The following is a 17,577-nucleotide window of genomic DNA, read 5'->3' as shown; positions in this document are numbered from 1 at the left end:
CAGCTGGCCTGGCGGTCTCCGGCGCAGGGACCCGGGGCTTTTCAGCGCAACTCTGCTGAGGTCGCGCTGAGCTGAGAGCGCAGGGCAGCTAGGGCCAGCCGGGACCCGGAGGGGCTATGCTGGGCAAGGATTATATGCTGGCCATCATTCTGGTCAACTGCGACGGTGTGCACGGAGGGGCCTAGTGGGAAAATCAGAAGCTGATGGGGGAGACTAGGGAGTGGAGAAAGGGTCAAAATCGGGGGTGGTATGAGGATCGGCGGACAAATGAACCCTGATCCTACAATCCTTAAGATTGGGGAGCCTTGAGCTTCTGCCTAACGGGCTGTTCCTTGTGGGATGTTGGGAGGGTTATGACAATGGTTATTCTGAACTCATGCATAATATGTGCACCCTCTCCAATCTCGTTTCTGTAGATGACTTGTGGGGGGACCAGAATCTGGAGGGGGAACCAGGCCTGCCCCCAGGCTGGAGGAAGATCCATGATGCTGCAGGTACTTACTATTGGCATGTACCAAGCGGTAGCACCCAGTGGCAGCGTCCAACCTGGGAAATAGGAGATGCAGAGGATCCAGGCACGGTAGGTGTGAGAAGGGGGCCTAAGGCTGTGTGTGGCCCTATGCCTGCTTGTTATACTGACTGACTGCCCCCGTTCTACAGAGGACAGAGAGGATTTGGGGACTGCGGCCCCCCAAGGGGAGATCCTTCTCCAGCCTGGAGAACTCACTGGACCGAAGGTAACAGGGATGGCCCAGGCAAAATGAAAGGCTTGGGAGCATTCAGAAATGCAGCTGGACCCAGTCTGTTTTCCAGATCAGGTTCTGGACTACCTTTTAGGGCCCTGTTCTGTGTTGTTGGGCACAGCACAGCCCTGTGTTCTTGACTATCAGTATTTTGAGTTTTGTCCCTTGATCTAAGTTTTTGTCATTAGTTACATATTCTTTTCCATATTCTGTGTCCTGACCTATCATGTTTTAGACCTTGGCCATGTCTTTGGGCTTTGATTTCAAGGATGTCTTGTCTTGGTTAGGGGCTCTGATTCACAGTTTATACACTGTATCATGTTTTAACTTTTATTCGACGTCCTGTCTGGACTTTGGGTTCTGAATTTTCTCTCAAATTCTAAGCCACATTTTATGTTAATATATCCTGAGTTTTACCACACTTGGGGTTTATATTTGTGATGCTGTATTTTGGATCTTGTCCAAAATCCTGTGCTGATAAAATAGCTTGGGCCTTACCATTTCCCCTACTGTAAGAAGTATGGTTCTCTTACCAGTTGTGCTCTCTTTTCCAGTAACTCTCTGACCTGGTATGGTGAGGAATCCTATATCCAGAGGCTGGAGCCAGGGGCTAAGGTAGTGACTTGAGCCCGAGGGCCAACCTAAGGCATTGGGAAATCCTTAGTGAAAGATTGGGGTGGACCTGGATTGAGTAGAGGTGATAAAGGGCAAAGGAAGAGACTACCAGAGGGTTTGTACATGTGGAGCCTGTGGTACCTGACACCCCATTCCACCCCTACTCATTCCTGTCCCTTCCCCTAACTTGTCAGTGCTTTGCAGTCCGCTCTCTGGGCTGGGTGGAGGTGCCGGAAGAAGACCTGGCACCAGGAAAGAGTAGTATTGCAGTCAATAACTGTATCCAGCAGCTGGCTCAGACCCGCAACCGTAGCCAGCCCCCAGATGGTGCCTGGGGTGAGGTGAGTTATCTGGCTGCCCAATGGGTTCTGTCTATGGACCAGCAGAAGTAGTTGTCCCTGAGTTACCTGTTTCCTATGGCAACCACTTTTATCTGATCTTTGGGATGACTGTCCTTGGCAGGGCCAGAACATGCTTATGATCCTGAAGAAGGATGCCATGAGCCTAGTGAATCCACTGGACCATAGTCTGATCCACTGCCAGCCTCTGGTGCACATTCGTGTATGGGGCGTGGGCAGCTCCAAGGGCCGGTGAGGACATCTGCATCTCCCCAAGCGAGAGCTGCTTCTCCCTCCCCCCTGCAGGCTGTGATCCCCACTGATGCTGATCCCTGGTACTTGAACCCCTGGACACAGATCCTCTGACATGGACCCAGCACTGCCTCCCCTGCCTGGTTCAGCCCTGGTTGGGGAGGGTGGGCCCAGCTCAGCAGGGACAGATAGGGGACAGCCTGAAAGGCTGGGCTGATTCTCTCCTGTGCTCCCACATGCTTCTGGAACAGTGACAGGTACGTGACAACCAGGTACCCTGACTCCCAGCCCTAACCTCCCTACTCTATCTTTGCTGTATTCCTAGACTGATTTTAAAAGCTTCTTGTAGGCACTATAGGCCCCTGCCTCTAACCAGCTCTACCCCAGCCCTATCTCTGCTTTTGCCAGGGACTTCGCTTTTGTGGCGGGTGACAAAGACAGCTGTATGCTCAAGTGCCATGTGTTTCGCTGTGATGTCCCTGCCAAAGCTATTGCAAGTGCCCTACATGGGCTCTGTGCTCAGGTAAGTGCTAAGGGTGGGGGGGCAGGACATGTGGTTGTGGAGCTGGGGCTGGAGTTTTCAAGATAATTGGGTCAGGGTGTTATTGACCCCTTCACCCAAATTCCTCCTTCTCTCTGAGTCTCATGCTGATTGCATTGTATTTTAGATCTTGTCAGAGCGAGTAGGAGTCAGTGGTGATTCTGTTTGCTGCTCCCCAGATCCCATCTCCCCTGAAGACCTGCCACGGCAAGGTACAGGAAAAGGGCTGCTATATTGCAGCATCAGGATGTTTGATGAAAGATGGGAGTTGGTCATTTAGCACGGCTCCAGAAATGTGAGATTTCTGAGGTGTCTGGCCCCAGGGATCCCAAGCCCTAAAATGGAGGAACATCCATGGGCTTTCTTTTATTAGCAATATCTCTGTCCTGGGTCCTGGCCCACTCAGAAGGGTAGGCTAGGTATAATGGAGAGTTCCCATGCCAACTTAATGTTTACATTTCAGCGGAACTGCTGGATGCTGTGAGTCAGGCTGCTCAGAAATATGAGGCACTGTACATGGGGACCCTGCCAGTCACCAAAGCCATGGGTGAGGACTGAAGAGGCTGGATGGGTTGGGATGCATAAGACAAGAGGAAGGTGGGTGGGGTGGGATCTACTATTTCTTGGAGACCTCCCATGACCTTACATAGCCTGGGATGTACCAGCTTTCCCAACTCAAAGTTCTAATTCCAGCCCCAGCTATATTCTTCTCATCTTTCTGAATCCCAAGTCAGTGAGAGGGGCCTAGATACTCTCTGCAGACCCTTTCTTTCTTTGTAACTGGGAGACATCACAGTGGTCATGTCCCCCCAGGAATGGATGTGCTGAACGAGGCCATTGGTACCCTCACTGCCCGAGGGGACAAGAATGCCTGGGTTCCTGCTGTGCTCAGTGTATCTGATTCTCTCATGACTGCACATTCCATTCAGGTACCAGAAGAGGGTGAAGTGGGGAGCCTGTGGAGGGTTAGCAAGGATGCTGAGGGGGTCTGCTGGAAGAGATAGTGTGCCTGGCCAGTGCTTGATCCTCTAATGACTAGGCCTGGTATGGACAGGCAGAGGCCAGTGCAGAGGAGGAGCCACTGTGGCAGTGCCCTGTGCGCCTTGTGACCTTTATTGGCGTTGGCCATGACCCACACACCTTTGGCCTCATCGCTGACCTTGGCCGTCAGAGCTTCCAGTGTGCAGCCTTCTGGTGCCAGCCTCATGCTGGGGGACTCTCTGAAGCTGTGCAGGCTGCCTGTATGGTGAGTTGGGGGTTGGCATTCATGGGTGGAATTGTCCTGTAGCTGCTGTATACCATGGACTGGGCTCACGATTGGCAGCCTTTCCACAGATCACAAACCAGTGACCCTAGGGCTGATTGGTTCATAAGTATTTTGGCCCTTGTTCTATTTTTAGTAAGTTTTGATTAGTTGCCAATATTTACAGGCTAGAAGATTTTACATAGTTATTACTATACTTGCATTTCTTAAATTATGAAGAGTCTGGCACAGGGTTCAAATGTAAAATTTCAGCATGTAGCTGGAGTTCTGTAGGGACTCTGCTACATAGGTTTGGTATTGTCTTTTCTGTTTGTCTCATTTAGGTTATTTCTTGGCATATGTGGGCATTCAAATGTGGTATGCTTAAACTCCACTAATTCAGTTCACTTATTTATTCAACAAATGATGAGTACCTATAAATTATATGCACCACACTTAACCCTGGTAATTCAGCAATATAGAAGGCACATCTTACCTTCACAGAATACTTAGGATAGAACAGAAACACATCAGGAAGAGGTTGTATACCATGGGATGATAGAGGAGATGACCTATGAGGAAGTTATGTGAAGCAGAGTGGGACAGTTATGCTGAGTACAGGAAACTTCAATTGTAAAGGAGAGAGAGAGAGAGAAGAGAGAGAGAGAGAGATGTTAGTAGATTAGAGTATGTGGCAATGCAAGGGAAGGTGTAGTGAGAGATGAAGGCAGAAACTAGGTCATGGGTCGAGGTGATGAGTTTATTTTATCCAGGGGTATGAGGAACCAATGAAGGATTTTGAGCAAGACAGTTAAGTTTCATTTGTAGTTTAGGATGACCACTTAAGCTATAGTATGGGTAAAAACTTTAGAGGACACAGAGAGGAGGTAGGAAGGCTAATTGGGACCCTCGTTAATAGGTCAAATGAGAGATAATTTGAGCAGTTGTACTGGGAATGGATTGGGGTTGTAGACCCTCCCCTTAATTAGAGAATATGTTTTGGTGAGGACTGATCCACAACAGTGATAGATAGATCAGAGGTAGCCTAGTGGTAGGTGTGGTTAAGAGTACAGGCTCTACAGTCAAAACTAGGTTTGAATGACAGTTTCACCATTTTCTGGCTATATGACCTTGAGTAAGTCTTCTATTCTCTCTGAATCTTAACTTCCTCATTTGGAAAATGGGGATAACAACACCTCATAAAAAGCTGAATTAAGTTATATTATTATATCAAACACTTACCAGTGTCCAGCCTTCCTTAATTTCTCAGTAAATATCAAGTTTTATGTTTTTGCTGTTGAGCTACTTGACAGTATTGTAAGGACTGCAGATATGCTAACTATCAGATAGAAGCCTTGCCCAGTTTTCTGTCCTGCAGAAGCTTTTAAGGAGTCCAGGGGCAGAGAGTAGCTGTATCCTCACATCACCCTTCTCCCTAGGTTCAGTACCAGAAGTGTCTTGTGGCCTCTGCAGCTCGAGGCAAGGCCTGGGGTGCCCAGGCCCGTGCCCGCCTGCGGCTCAAGCGGACCAGCTCTATGGACTCCCCAGGAGGTCCCCTGCCTCTGCCCCTACTCAAAGGAGGGGTTGGGGGTGCAGGGGCAGCCCCTCGAAAGCGGGGTGTCTTCTCTTTTCTTGATGCTTTCCGTCTGAAACCCTCTCTACTCCATATGCCCTAAATTGATCTTGGAGGGCTGGGGAAGGAGGCTCTGGATTCATGCCCAACTCTGTACCCCTTTATGTCCCAGGGGCCTGCAACCTCTCACCTTTCCTGCCTGTTCGGGATCCTTGCTTACCCTCTATTTATTGCCCAACTTATTGTTTATATGGATGACTGAGAGGCCCTGCACTACAACTTAGGCCCCTGGTTCCCCCTTACCTTGGATCCTTGTGTTCCTTGACCCTGTCCAGCCCTGGGCAGTTGGCTCTACCTCAGCAACACTTTATAGAAAAATAAGTGCAAATAAAAATCCCTCAGTGACCTCACTAGGTGTGAGTATATTGGACCTGGGACAGGGTTGGGGGCTAACAACCTGTGAGGGGTGAGCGTGACGATGAGGGCATGGATGTAATTGACTTAACCTGACTTCATTCGTGCAACAAACATTTTCTAAGGTCTTCTTTGTGCTAGATACTAAGCTAGGTGCTGGGGATGTACTAGTCAGATCCCACCTTCTGAGACTCCTAGGGGAGATAAACAAGTCAAACAAAATAGAAGATGCTATGTAGTACAACTCAGAAATCTTCTTCAGAAGAGTATTGTGGTAGCACGGTGAGACACTTAACCTGGCCTAATGTGTTACAGAAGACTTTGGGAGGGTTGACATTTAAGCCGAGTGTTGAAGGAAGATGAGTACTAAGTGAGTCTAGAGAAAATAAATGTGGTGAATGTGTAGGGCACTGGACAGAGGTGAGGTTCCAGGAGTTGACCTGGCTAGAACACTGACGGGGTACACGTGGGGCTTGAATTTTTGGTGGTTTGAATTTGCTCCTGAGAACAATTGGGAGAGATTGGACCCTGAGACTTGGGCTCCCTAGAGCGCCAGCTCCTTGGAAAAACAGCATCGTTTGGTGCCTTGTGACCAGGGTCCCGAAGAATCTTTAGCTGGCGATTTCGAGTCCCTTAGGGAATTGGCGCAGGGTCCCTGCGGTTCTCGGGGGTTGAAAAGAACCGTCCAAACAAGTCCTCCAAGCAGCCAGCGCCGCCTGGCACACATTCCAACTAGCCCGCGTGATCAGCGGTCCCGGAAATGACGCGCTGCCTCGCTGGCAGTGCGGAAGTGGAGATGGCGGAGCTGTATGTGAAGCCGGGTGAGCGCAGCTGGGGGCGCCGGGTGCGGACCTATATCTTCCCAAGCCCCAGTGAAACCTTCTGGTGGAGTCCGGCTCTCGCTTTACACATTCCCTCGCCTCCACAGGCAACAAGGAGCGCGGCTGGAACGACCCGCCGCAGTTCTCATACGGGCTGCAGACCCAGACTGGCGGACCCAAGCGCACGCCGCTCACTAAGAGGGTCGCCGCCCCGCAGGATGGATCCCCCAGAGGTGCGTGGGGGCCCTATACACGGAGTCCCGCGGAGAATGGGCGGTGCCAGGGATAAGCGTGACCCAAAGGCCTGTTTCTCTCTTCTGAGGAGACTTCCCTCCACAAGGAGACTGGGACCCCAGTAAGGGGCCCAGAGCGGGTGTTTTTGAGCTCCCTCTGCCGCTTAGACCAATAAATGTTGTTTATTTAAGAAGACTCTTTAATACCTTGATCCTAAGTGATCTTATCAAGAGTATTCTCAAGTTGTTTCCAATCTAGTCCTCTTCTTAGAAATCCCATAGTGATACATGGATTTAGCCCTTTTACCTCTTCACTTGGGTATAGTAGGCATCTGAGACTTGATGTGTTACTCATCTATTTATTATTATTTACTGAGTACATACTAAGAGACACTACTTAAGGGCAACAAACTAAACAGCAGTGAACAAGAAGTTAACTACCTAGCGTTGGCAATAGATTAAATATTGATTTAATATTTAATGGTATTTAATGTCATGGCTTGAATAAGATGACATTAAATCAAAGGGCTCTGCAGAGAAATAACAGAGTGATATGTTACTGGGTGACTAAATTAGGCATCTGAGGGGTTGAAATCTATTAACTAGAAGCTAGTCAATGATCAGGTGCAAGAACATTTCAAAGCTAGTGCAAAGGTCCTGGGATAAGAAAAAGATTGGATACTGAAGAAGTAGAATGGCTACAACATAGTGAGTTTTGCCAGGAAAAGGAGTTTGCATTTTAATCTACAAAGTTGGAAGCTATTGAAAAGTTTAAAGTAGAGAAGGGCTGTCTTTCCCACTTAAAGTTTCCTAGGCCAGAAGTGGGCAGTCACCTGCACAATGGGCTCAGGTTAATTTCTTTTAGCATGCCTTCATCCTTTACACCCTTTTCACTGCAAAGGAGTGATATAAGGAAGGCAGGGTTTCTTAACCATGGCACTACTGATTTTAAGCCAAGTTATTCTTTGCTGGATACTCTTTTGCGTTGTAGTTTCTTCAGCAGCACCCTTGATCCTCTACCAGGTAGATGCCAGTAGTATTCAGTCAGTTGTTTCAGATGTTTGCTCTCCAGCATGGGAACCACTAATTGATTTACATCTTTAAAAGATCACTGTGTCTGCTGTGTGGAAAAAGATTTTAGGGAAGAAATGAACAACAAATCAAGAAGCTATTACAGTAATACAGGCAAGATTTAATGATTTGACAAGGAAGGAAGTAGTGGGGATGGTAGGAATTGGGTGTACATAGGTTATGTTGTGGAAAAAGTAAGAGTAAGTAAATAGAAATCAATATGGATTTTTGTTTGTTTATTTGACATGGGGAGATTGGAGGATAGAGTTTTGTGGGGAGGGAAAAAGCAAGTTTTCATTTTGGGCCATATTTAAGTTTGGGTTGCTGCTATCTTTGGAGAGAAACAGGGATAGATCAGATTAGAGAAAGTCACCAACAGTCGATGGTATTTAATGGCATGGCTCGAATAAGATGACATAAAGAGAGGTTGTGGATAGAGACCTAAAAAGTTGCTCTAGGGCTTTCTAGCATTTCAAGGTTATGTATAGGAGGGAGCAGCAAAGATTAAGAAATGGCCAAAGAAGAATAGGGGAGAGTAAAATCAAGAATCAACAGTGCAGAATGCTACAGAGGTCAAGAGAGATAGAGACCTCTATATCTGACAAACACTGCAATTACTGCTGACCTTAACAAGAACAGTCTCTATAGAGTGGTGAAAACAAATTTAGCTGGAATGGGCTGAGAAGAGAATATGAAAAATACAGCGTAATTATAGACATTTCACTCAGAAAGTTTTATGAAGCAGAGATGAGAAAATGGGGCAGTGTTGGAAAATGGAATAATGTGAAGGAAGGATTGCTTTTGATAGTATATACTAATATGTTTGTATGCTGACTGAGAACCAGAACTGATGATGCAGAAGAAAAGGAATAATAGCTGGAGATGGATTTTGATAGAAGCAGGAAGCTTTCATTTATTACAGAAGGAAGGAAAGTGGGCACAGATGCAGATAAGCTGGTAAAAGTGGTGGTGGGAAGATGAGAGAGTTCATGTTTGATGACCTGTATTTTCTCAATGAAACATGAGGCAGGATCAGAGGTGGAGAGACAGTAGGCAAAGAAAGAGTGAGACAGAAGAAAAGTTTAGAAGACATGTGTCCAGGCAGTATTTGGTATGTTTTAACATCGGTGGCCATTAAAAGTATTAAGTTATCATTTATCAGTTTGGTTCTGTTTTCTTCCCAAGTGTAGGCACTATGGTTTAACCAATAAAGTGGGACAAAAGGAAGAGAGGAAGGAGGTAAAAGTGTTTCAAAGGGAGTAGCTGTAATGCACCAGGGAATCTGAGTAGTTGAGCTGGAAGGGTAGGAGGGGCAGTCAAATTTTGTAGATGATACAGTGTTGTGGACAAAGCATTGGGGAATAAGAGGGAGGAACAAAATGATCACTGGAGTGCTGGGGCTGTAGCTCAGTGGTAAAGTGCTCGCCTGGCAGGTGTGAGGCACTGGGTTTGATCCTCAGCACCACATAAAAGTAAACAAATAAAGGCATGCTGTCCATCTACAACTACCAAAAAAAAAAAAAATCACTGGAGGTGCAGGAGTAAAGTAACTGAGGCCAAATTATTAGATGCATTAATCATCCTTGTAGATGCTAATGCCTGAAACTTAAGTTCTTGACTTTCTTCCTCCAGTTACGGGTCAGAAACAAGTCATCTTGATTCTTCCCTCAACTATTGTAACCAAATCCTGTTGCTGCCTCCTCCTAAATAAATCTCGGACTGCTTTCCCCCCCCTCATCTATTCTTTTACCATAGTTATGGCTAGGCATTCTCTTTTTCCTGGACCATCTCATTAATCAACTGCCGTGCCTGGCTCTATTCTTGATCTGTTCTCATCAATTTGTCATGAAACATACATCTTAAAAAAAAAGAAAGAAATGTCAGGCACTGCAGAGTGGTGCATGCCTGGCTCCAGAGGGGCTGAGACAGGAGTATTGAGAGATTAAGGCCAGCCTCAGCAAAAAAAAAAAAAAAAAAAAAAAAAGCGAGGTGCTAAACAACTCAGTGTAGATCCTGTCTCTAAATAAGATATAAAAAATAGGGCTGGGGATGTGGCTTAGTGTCAAGTGCCCCTGAGTTCCATCCCCAGTACCCTGCCCTCCACACAAAATAATAATAATAATAATAATAAGAAGAAGAAGAAGAAGAAGAAGTTGGGCCATGTTACTCCTTGCTTCTATAAAACTGCAGTGGCTTCCCAGGACTGTAGGGCTCGAGATCAAACTCCAAGGCCCTACAGGAACTGGAATGCTTCTCCAGTCATGGCTTACACTGCTTTCTTCAGTGTTAATAAGTCTTAGGAAGCTGGGCAGTTGCACACTTGGAATCCCAGCAACACAGGAGGCTGAGGCAGGAGGATTGCAAGTTCAAAGCCAGCCTCAGCTACTTAGTGAGACTCTGTCTCAAAATTAAAAAAAAAAAAAAAAAAAAAAAAAAACAGAAAAAGGTTAGGAATGTGGCCCAGCTACATTGAAGCACTTTTCAGTCCAATCCCTGGTATCCCTGCCCCCCAACAATTCACCTAGTACTCATTTAACTCTTCATAGCTGCATCTATTGTATCCACTATTTCTCAACTTAATAAAAACTGTTAGCTTTGTGATATTTTTTGTTACACACTAATCTAGCAGCTGTACTTGTATAAACAACTTAGGTCTTTCTATACCCTTTATCACAGAGTACATTTTATTTCTTTACAGCATGTAACATAATTTGGCAGTTTTCTTGTGTCTCCAACCCCTCTAGAATTTAAGCTCTCTAAAGGCAGGAACCTAATTTGTCTGGTTTACTCTATCTTTGGCACCTAGCACATTGTCTGCACCTAGTAGGTACTTCATGCACATTTTTAAGTGGATGAGTTGTCCCAGAGTATCCCTGCTTAGAAGGGGTGACTTTAGTGTTGAGTTTCTTACCTATTTGAGCCATGCTACTTGAATCCTGCTTTACTTTTTCAGTCTTCACCTCAGAGACTTCTCCTGGGCCTCCTCCAATGGGGCCTCCGCCTCTTTCAAGTAAGGCCCTTGGCCCCCCCTCTGTGGGGAGCTGTCCTGTCTCCAGAGTGGAGCCCACAGGTTTCCGAGTCATCGAGTCTGAGGCTCTGATGGAGGATGTGCTGAGACCTTTGGAACAGGCATTGGAGGATTGCCGTGGCCACATGAGGGTAAGCCCTGGCCCTCCAGGGAGTGGGAGAGGACTCCTTTCCATAGCCAGATGCAAGTATGGCTCCCAAAGGTAGACCTTCTGACCCTATAGGCAATGATTCTTAATCCTGTCAGAGTTATGGACCCCTTCAGAATCTGCTAAGGCCTTCCCAAGAAAATAAACAGGATTTCAGGAGGGTGCACAAGACTTCTGCAGAACTAGTCAACAGTAGAGTTGTAGGAATGAGTTGAATTAAATTCCCATTAGTGGAAAATAGTAGTTTAATTTTCAGTATCTCCAGGCCATTCAGAGCATACCCTGCTGGTTTTGTACTCAGTGGGGGAGAGGAAATCTCTATCTATGGTGTTTCCTAAGCTCTCTGGAGGCAAGGGATCAAGGAAAGAGGAAGTAACATAGTAATTTCATCTATTTGGTTCTTAAGTCTCTTTTTTTGTAAATTAACCTTATGAGCTTCTGAGGGTCTGAGAAGCGCCCCAAATTTTTAAACTCTAGCCACACATGCATGTTTTCTTGGAAGAAGATCCATAGGCCTCAACAGGTTCTCAGTGAGGGCCTCTAACCTTTGGGTAAAGAACCAGATCTCTAAAAGACAAAATGTAAGGTCCTGGACCAGAGATTAGCAGATGCATTCCTATGATACTGCCTTCCCCTTTCCCCACTGGGCTGGCACCACTTGAGTTGGAGGGCATTTGTCTTTCAGAAACAGGTATGTGATGACATCAGTCGACGCCTGACACTGCTTCAGGAACAGTGGGCTGGAGGGAAGTTGTCAGTGCCTGTTAAGAGGAGGATGGCACTACTGGTGCAAGGTATGGGTGGCTTCTGGTATAGCCTAAATCTCTTGCCCTGCCATGGTTGGTTAAGCTGGAACAGGTGCTAAGATTTTGAACTCTGGGATGGGAGGCATGAAAACTCTTTTAGCACATTCTGCTTGCTCAAGCCCTGTTTCTCCTCAGAGCTTTCAAGCCACCGGTGGGATGCAGCAGATGACATTCACCGCTCCCTCATGGTTGATCATGTGACTGAGGTCAGTCAGTGGATGGTGGGAGTTAAAAGATTAATTGCGGAAAAGAGGAGTCTGTCTTCAGAAGAGGAGGCCAATGAAGAGACATCTGCAGCAGCTGCTGAGGAGAACCAAACTATACCAGGCTTTCAAGAGGCGCTATAATTCTGGGGATTCCCCAGACTCACCTAGCCTGTTTCCTATGCCTTGGTGTGGAGGCCTTCTCTCACTTGACTCCCTTTTACCACCAGGGAGACTGTCCCATTGGAACTGACCCAAGATCCAATCTGGGGTACAGGGAGCTCACTTGTTAACCCATAACATATGCATTTCAATAAAAACATCTCAGTGGTGGGCACTGGGTGGAAAGAGATGAGCCCTTCATATGTCTCACTGGTCCCGAATACTGTCCTTGACAGCCCACTCCTTGCGTACCCTATAAACTCTGTTATCCTTCCTCCACACATCATGCCTAGCTGGGCATGATCAGATTGCTGCTTGCCACTTTTACCAAAATTAGATCAAGAAACACATTCCTTGTAGCCCGGTCTTTGAAAGAGTTCATTTCAAAATGAGAACAGATTCAAATAGCCTAGCATGTGGATGTTTTTCTCGCAAGGAAAGGAGACTCCCTTATATACCTTCCATCTTTGAGGTATACAGATAGTAGAGATTAGAACCAGTGAGTGGTTTTTGCTATAGAGAATGAAGGAGATGACCAGATACTGAGATTTGGGATCATTACCGACTCATCATTTGGCCTTTAGTGTGGACCTTAAGGTTTCTTCTAAACCTATGTAAACAACAGTGCTGTAAGAAAGGAATGCACAAGGTTTTCAGTATTGGAATGGGGATTGGTACTTATAGGTAGTAGGAGGTAGAAATAGCAAGGGGAGACGAGATTTGGCTATAGGCTGTGAAATCACCTCATCCAGAGAGTGCTGCTTAGGAATGGAGAGGGGAGGGCTGTTGGGGAGGCCCAGTTCCAAGAAGACTGCTTCCTGGAAAGACAGGAATATCCCCTGGCAAGGGCCAGGCTATTGCTGTTCATGGTTGTTGGAAGTTGGTTCAGGGGGAGCTGGGAACAGACCTGGACCTCTCATAAGCCTGCTAGGGCCCTCAGCTGTGTGGCTAAGATGAGAAGACCATCATTGAGGAGAACACTGGAGCCAAGACATTTGTTTGAAAGTTTACTAAGCAGCCAGAAGGTGACATATTCTGTCCTCTAGACCTAGCCCTTAGCATAGAGGCCTGGGGGTTGGGAGGAGTACCTACAGACCAAAGAGAAAGGAGATCTAAGGGCTTGGCAAGTAGCCCACTCCTATCCCTGGTCTAGCTGCCCCAGAATTAAAGGAGATCCACAGCCAACAAGTCACTCCTTTCCAGATTAGATGAGGCTAGCTGTCCTTTGGATATCCCAGAAAGAGGTGGTGGCAACAGCGGCATGAGGGATCCCTCTATAACGCCACACGGGGGGATCATCTGCACTGGATTAGAAGTCCATTTCAAATTGTGCGTCATCTGGAGAAAGAAAAAGCAGGGCTGGTTGGTGGCCTGAGGGTCTGCAGGCCTATGGCCAGTGTGGAAACCCCTCTTGGAATTGAACCCCACTCTACTTCACAGAGGCATCTCAACTCAAAGGATGAGGCATTTCCTAATTTTAGATACTGCTTTCCTTACCGGGTATCTCTTCCTCTGTCTCCTTCTGCTCCTTCAGCAACTCCAGTTTGGAGGGTAGGACTGTTGGAGGAGTTGTGACCCCGGGAATCTGAGGGAGGCAGCAGGGGGGTGTCCGGGCAATGGGTGAGTTCTTGCACTCCAGCAGGAACTTTCGGTCGTAGATGATCCTGGTGCCTGTTAAGGGGTAGGGGCTGAGGTTAAGAGTCAGGAACTTGGGCTCAAAGGTGATTAGGATCCCAGGCATCAGCCTTTTGAGGACTGTGTTGGGGGGTGTAAGACTCTGTCACATTTCCCAGTGTGTAGACTGACTAGGATCTCTACTGACAAGGCTTCATGGCACTGAAAGACTACCAGGCCTAACCAAGATGTGTCTAAGCATCATAAAGCAACTGGGCATTCCAGTTAGTCCAACCAGGGGACTTAGGTTTGGACGAGTTTCAGGTCTTAGTTCTTAAAAGGAGCACCAAACTTTGAGCTCAGGGTCTGCTACTCTTAAGCTTTGACATTTTCTCGGTTTGGTTTACAAGGTGGGATATAGTTGCCCTACAGCTGTGAAGGGGGCGCTCATCTCCTGCAAAGAGAAGCTGTGTTCTTCCAGATACTTGCTTTCCTCATGAAAAACAGGGACATACTGTTCTTACTCTGACCACTCCCAAGTCCTTAAAGTCTCAGCCTTCTAGCTCAAGGAAAATCAGCCAGCATAGCTGACCTCAAGGGGAACTGCCCAGTTCTCGCCCCTCCCCTTTACCTCTCGTGGCAGGAATTGCAGGGTAGGCAACCCAGCCGCTCAAGTTCTCAGGCTGCTGGCTCAACCAGCAGCAGGGGAAGCCTGGACTTTTATCTATCACAGCTAAAAGATAGAGCCAGCTACCTGAACACCTGCCCCCAACAGCTCTAACCAAGATTTGGTGCTTCCTGCTCAGGCCACCTTCTACTGGGACCTAGGCGCCTACTCCCACGAAGCAAATTTGCTAAAGGTAGGAGCATATGGAAGACCCCCAGAAACAAGGCCAGAGAGAGGAATCCACTCACTGTCACCGAAGATGGGCTCAAGGCACTTTCAGGTTTTGGGGAACTAAGTTTCGGTTCCAAAACCCTCCCCCAAACCTACAACAGAGGGGCCTGCGGACAAAGACAAATCTACAGCCCACGCCTACCCACCCCGCCCGCAACAGCACGCACGCGCTGGTTTTCCAGCACTCTGCGGACTCCGACCCGGCCCGCTGACCTCCCGGGGTAGTGGCGTATAGCGTGCCCCCCGGCGTAGTGCTGTAGCAGTCGGGCAGCCGTTCCCGGCCCCCCGGAATCGGGCAGCTCGTGGACGTGGACATAGCAGACAGGAGGTGCAGGAAGGCAACCGGGCTGGTGCTGTGGCGCGGAATGCTGCCGAGTCTGAGGCGGACTTGGTTGACCACGTGCGGCCGCAGCAACAACACTAGGACGACGTCACGCCCGGGGCGGGCCACTCGCTGTCACTCAACCCGATGGCGCCGCCTACTCGCTAGAGAGCAACCAGACTCCTTAAAGGTGGGGGAGAGTCTAAGACTCTGCACAAGCCTTCAGATCCACCTGGTGCAATACTTGCCAGCTTTCCTCTGAATACTGCAATAGTTTAGCAGTTTCCTGCTTACACTTGGGCTCCTGGGGAGTACAGCTGGCTTATTCCTCTCAAAAGTTTTGGACAGTAAAGCACTATTAATAGCCATATTTTACAATGAGGCGAATAAGCCCAGGCAGGAAAATCTGTTTCAAAGTAACAAATGTTGTTGGAGGGGTCCTAAGTGTACCTCACTTCAGAACCTGGTCCCTTCAACACAGCTGTGTACTGGCCACTAGAAACAATCAATTGAGGCTGTGGGCTTAGCTAAGTGGTAGAGCGATTGATTAGCATGCGAGACCCTTGGTTTGATTCCCAGCACAGGAAATACACGATTGCTATATGGTGTGAAAATGCCTTAATGGCCTTGACCACGGCAAGGGACTTACTTTCTTCAGGGAGCTTTCTGAAGAAGTTGTACCTGGGCTAAAGGATGAGTGGGCCCTGAGGGACAGGGGGAGGCTGCAGTTTGAGAAATCAAGAGGGGAGGTCTGGACTTTTATCTATCACAGCTTACTGAGGATAGGTAGGGGATCTGGTCATTTAGCTCTGTGGAAGGGAAGGTCGGAGGGAGTGTCTAACCTTTTATCTGGCCTATTATATCACTATACCTACTATATATATATATCTCCAGATATATAAAATGGGCTAGACAGAGGTGGTGGGAGAGTTAAGTACTAAGTCTAGTGTCTATATTATAGACTCTAAAAATTTTAACTTCAATCCAGTTGTCCAATTTGGCTTCCCCCAAATCAGCACTGTCCTTATTACCCCCCAAAATTAAGTATAGCACCTGACCACATGCACATACTGGTATTACCTCAGCTATGGATTCATTAGAATTTCCCTTAGCTTTAATTCTGTCCCTCATTTAAAAAAAATTATAAATCAGTGCTTCTTAAACTTTAACGTGCATATAAATCACCTGCAGACCTTAATGAGAACTCTGTTATACTAGGTCCTGGTGAGATTCTGGATTTTAAATACATTCCCAGGTAATACAGGTGCTGCAGATTCTCAGAATCATATTTCAGACAGCAAGGATATGTATGCTTAATTGTTCCAAACAGTTTTGAAGAAAGCATCTTACAAAGTGGTGCACACCTAAATGATGTACATTAACTGTGATGGAGAATAAGGCTTGGGAACAAATTATAGAGTCATCTGATAAGTCATCTTTTAAGCAAGGTTATGAAGTAGTCTGTTCAGGGAGGCATGGGGTAGAGGACCATGAGATTGAAGGTGGGAAGCCCAACAGTGAAAGCAGGTGCACAAAAGGCTATAGGGATAAAGATAAATATATAAGACTCAGATACAAAGAGGAGAAAGAACAAGGTGATCGATTAAGGGTGGGGTGAAGGAAATGGAGATAAGCCAGGATACTTCCCTATCTTCTGGTTTGACAGCCTTGGTAGCTAGAATGCAAGTATAATAGGGAAAACAAGACAAGGAGTATTGGGGAATGAATAGTGTGTGTGGAATGCCCAGGTAAAGCACAACATGGAGCTAAATATATTGGTCTGAAGTTCACAGGGAGAACTCAGGCTAGTGCTTCATATTTGAGTGGAATGAAATCCAAGAGTATGGAAGGAGATAACCTTGGGAGAAGATTCAGTGTAAGACAAGCCCTAAGCACATCAACATTTATTTAAGGAAGAAGGATTCACCAAAACAGAAAGAGCAGTCAGAAACAGATCTGGGAGAAGTTTTCAAGAAGGATCCATGTCTAAAAAATCTCTACTACAAAATAGCAGCAGTAGATATCACTACTATCTGCACTACTGCATGAAGCTAACTTTTTGGAGACACTAGGTGGAATAAGTTTGGAGAACTAGAAAATAGGTTGTTGGCTGAAGAGAGAAAGCCAGATTTATTATCCATGCAAACTGGATAAGGAACAAGAGTTTAAATCAGAGAGTTAATACTCACTAGATATGGAAGTTTAAAAAATACCTATGCCCAGGCCCCACTCCAGGGACTACATTAAACATGAGGAAATACCAGGTCTCCACCACTAGGCAAACTGGCTGAAGTCACACCAATACCATCAAGATGAACTTTCCTAGCATATGTGAGGCCCTGCATTAGATCACCAGCACTGTGCAAAGATAAATAAAGGATAAGATAGGTATGCAATAGATGATTTGATTTATGACCCTGTTTTCCAAATTAGGTCTTGAAGCCTAGGCTAATTCCCTTTTTATTAGAGGTGATCTTAACACATTCAAAGAGTTTTAAACTTTAAACCACATTTTTGTCACTCCTTTTCTATAGGAAAGAGTGAAGGTGAAG

General features: G+C 46.7%; 3 protein-coding genes across 6 annotated transcripts in view; 2 read left to right on the top strand and 1 right to left on the bottom strand.

Annotated features, from left to right (window-relative positions):
- Positions 1 to 5,715, top strand: part of Apbb3 (amyloid beta precursor protein binding family B member 3) — a 5,854-nt gene extending 139 nt beyond the window's left edge. Inside the window, exons 2-14 of one of the 3 annotated variants that reach the window (XM_048811651.1) lie at positions 1 to 165; positions 417 to 580; positions 661 to 737; positions 1,298 to 1,358; positions 1,553 to 1,699; positions 1,821 to 1,948; positions 2,200 to 2,205; positions 2,357 to 2,471; positions 2,617 to 2,701; positions 2,953 to 3,036; positions 3,303 to 3,418; positions 3,544 to 3,735; positions 5,172 to 5,715. In XM_048811651.1, the coding sequence (XP_048667608.1) occupies positions 117 to 165; positions 417 to 580; positions 661 to 737; positions 1,298 to 1,358; positions 1,553 to 1,699; positions 1,821 to 1,948; positions 2,200 to 2,205; positions 2,357 to 2,471; positions 2,617 to 2,701; positions 2,953 to 3,036; positions 3,303 to 3,418; positions 3,544 to 3,735; positions 5,172 to 5,408 (1,461 nt within the window). In that variant the 5' untranslated portion in view covers positions 1 to 116 and the 3' untranslated portion in view covers positions 5,409 to 5,715. The remainder of the gene's footprint in view (positions 166 to 416; positions 581 to 660; positions 738 to 1,297; positions 1,359 to 1,552; positions 1,700 to 1,820; positions 1,949 to 2,199; positions 2,206 to 2,356; positions 2,472 to 2,616; positions 2,702 to 2,952; positions 3,037 to 3,302; positions 3,419 to 3,543; positions 3,736 to 5,171) is intronic. The other 2 variants (XM_048811652.1, XM_015484875.2) reach the window with 2 other exon arrangements.
- A 664-nt stretch (positions 5,716 to 6,379) lies between these two features.
- Sra1 (steroid receptor RNA activator 1) lies at positions 6,380 to 12,374 on the top strand. Its single transcript, XM_015484902.2, has 5 exons — positions 6,380 to 6,540; positions 6,648 to 6,773; positions 10,798 to 11,003; positions 11,706 to 11,814; positions 11,962 to 12,374. The coding sequence occupies exons 1-5, from the start codon at positions 6,480 to 6,482 to the stop codon at positions 12,171 to 12,173; spliced, it is 714 nt and encodes a 237-aa protein (XP_015340388.1). The 5' UTR covers positions 6,380 to 6,479; the 3' UTR covers positions 12,174 to 12,374.
- Positions 12,375 to 13,185: 811 nt separating this feature from the next.
- Positions 13,186 to 17,199, bottom strand: Eif4ebp3 (eukaryotic translation initiation factor 4E binding protein 3). 2 transcript variants are annotated; one of them, XM_048811655.1, is made up of 3 exons: positions 14,871 to 17,199; positions 13,689 to 13,862; positions 13,186 to 13,529 (listed from the first exon to the last, which is right to left on the bottom strand). In XM_048811655.1, the coding sequence occupies exons 1-3, from the start codon at positions 15,017 to 15,019 to the stop codon at positions 13,526 to 13,528; spliced, it is 327 nt and encodes a 108-aa protein (XP_048667612.1). In that variant the 5' UTR covers positions 15,020 to 17,199; the 3' UTR covers positions 13,186 to 13,525. The 2 variants fall into 2 exon arrangements, with proteins under 2 accessions (XP_048667612.1, XP_015340409.1); XM_015484923.2 differs by having other exon boundaries at positions 14,917 to 17,133.
- Between the last annotated feature and the right edge of the window lie 378 nt (positions 17,200 to 17,577).

The sequence above is a fragment of the Marmota marmota genome, unplaced genomic scaffold (genome assembly GCF_001458135.2).
Source record: "Marmota marmota marmota unplaced genomic scaffold, marMar, whole genome shotgun sequence".
Classification (NCBI taxonomy): domain Eukaryota; kingdom Metazoa; phylum Chordata; class Mammalia; order Rodentia; family Sciuridae; genus Marmota; species Marmota marmota.
The sequence above is the reverse complement of the archived record's forward strand: the minus strand, read 5'-3'. Positions and strand labels throughout refer to the sequence as shown.

What these genes read in the sequence shown, in the direction of transcription:
- Sra1 (XM_015484902.2), top strand. Translation starts at nt 6,480, where the DNA reads ATGACGCGCTGCCTCGCTGGCAGTGCGGAAGTGGAGATGGCGGAGCTG. An exon ending in GGAGCTGTATGTGAAGCCGG is followed by an intron (nt 6,541 to 6,647) that starts GTGAGCGCAGCT and finishes TCGCCTCCACAG; the next exon opens with GCAACAAGGAGCGCGGCTGG. An exon ending in GATGGCACTACTGGTGCAAG is followed by an intron (nt 11,815 to 11,961) that starts GTATGGGTGGCT and finishes GTTTCTCCTCAG; the next exon opens with AGCTTTCAAGCCACCGGTGG.
- Eif4ebp3 (XM_048811655.1), bottom strand. Translation starts at nt 15,019, where the DNA reads ATGTCCACGTCCACGAGCTGCCCGATTCCGGGGGGCCGGGAACGGCTG. An exon ending in GAGTGCTGGAAAACCAGCGC is followed by an intron (nt 13,863 to 14,870) that starts GTGCGTGCTGTT and finishes ACCCCTTAACAG; the next exon opens with GCACCAGGATCATCTACGAC.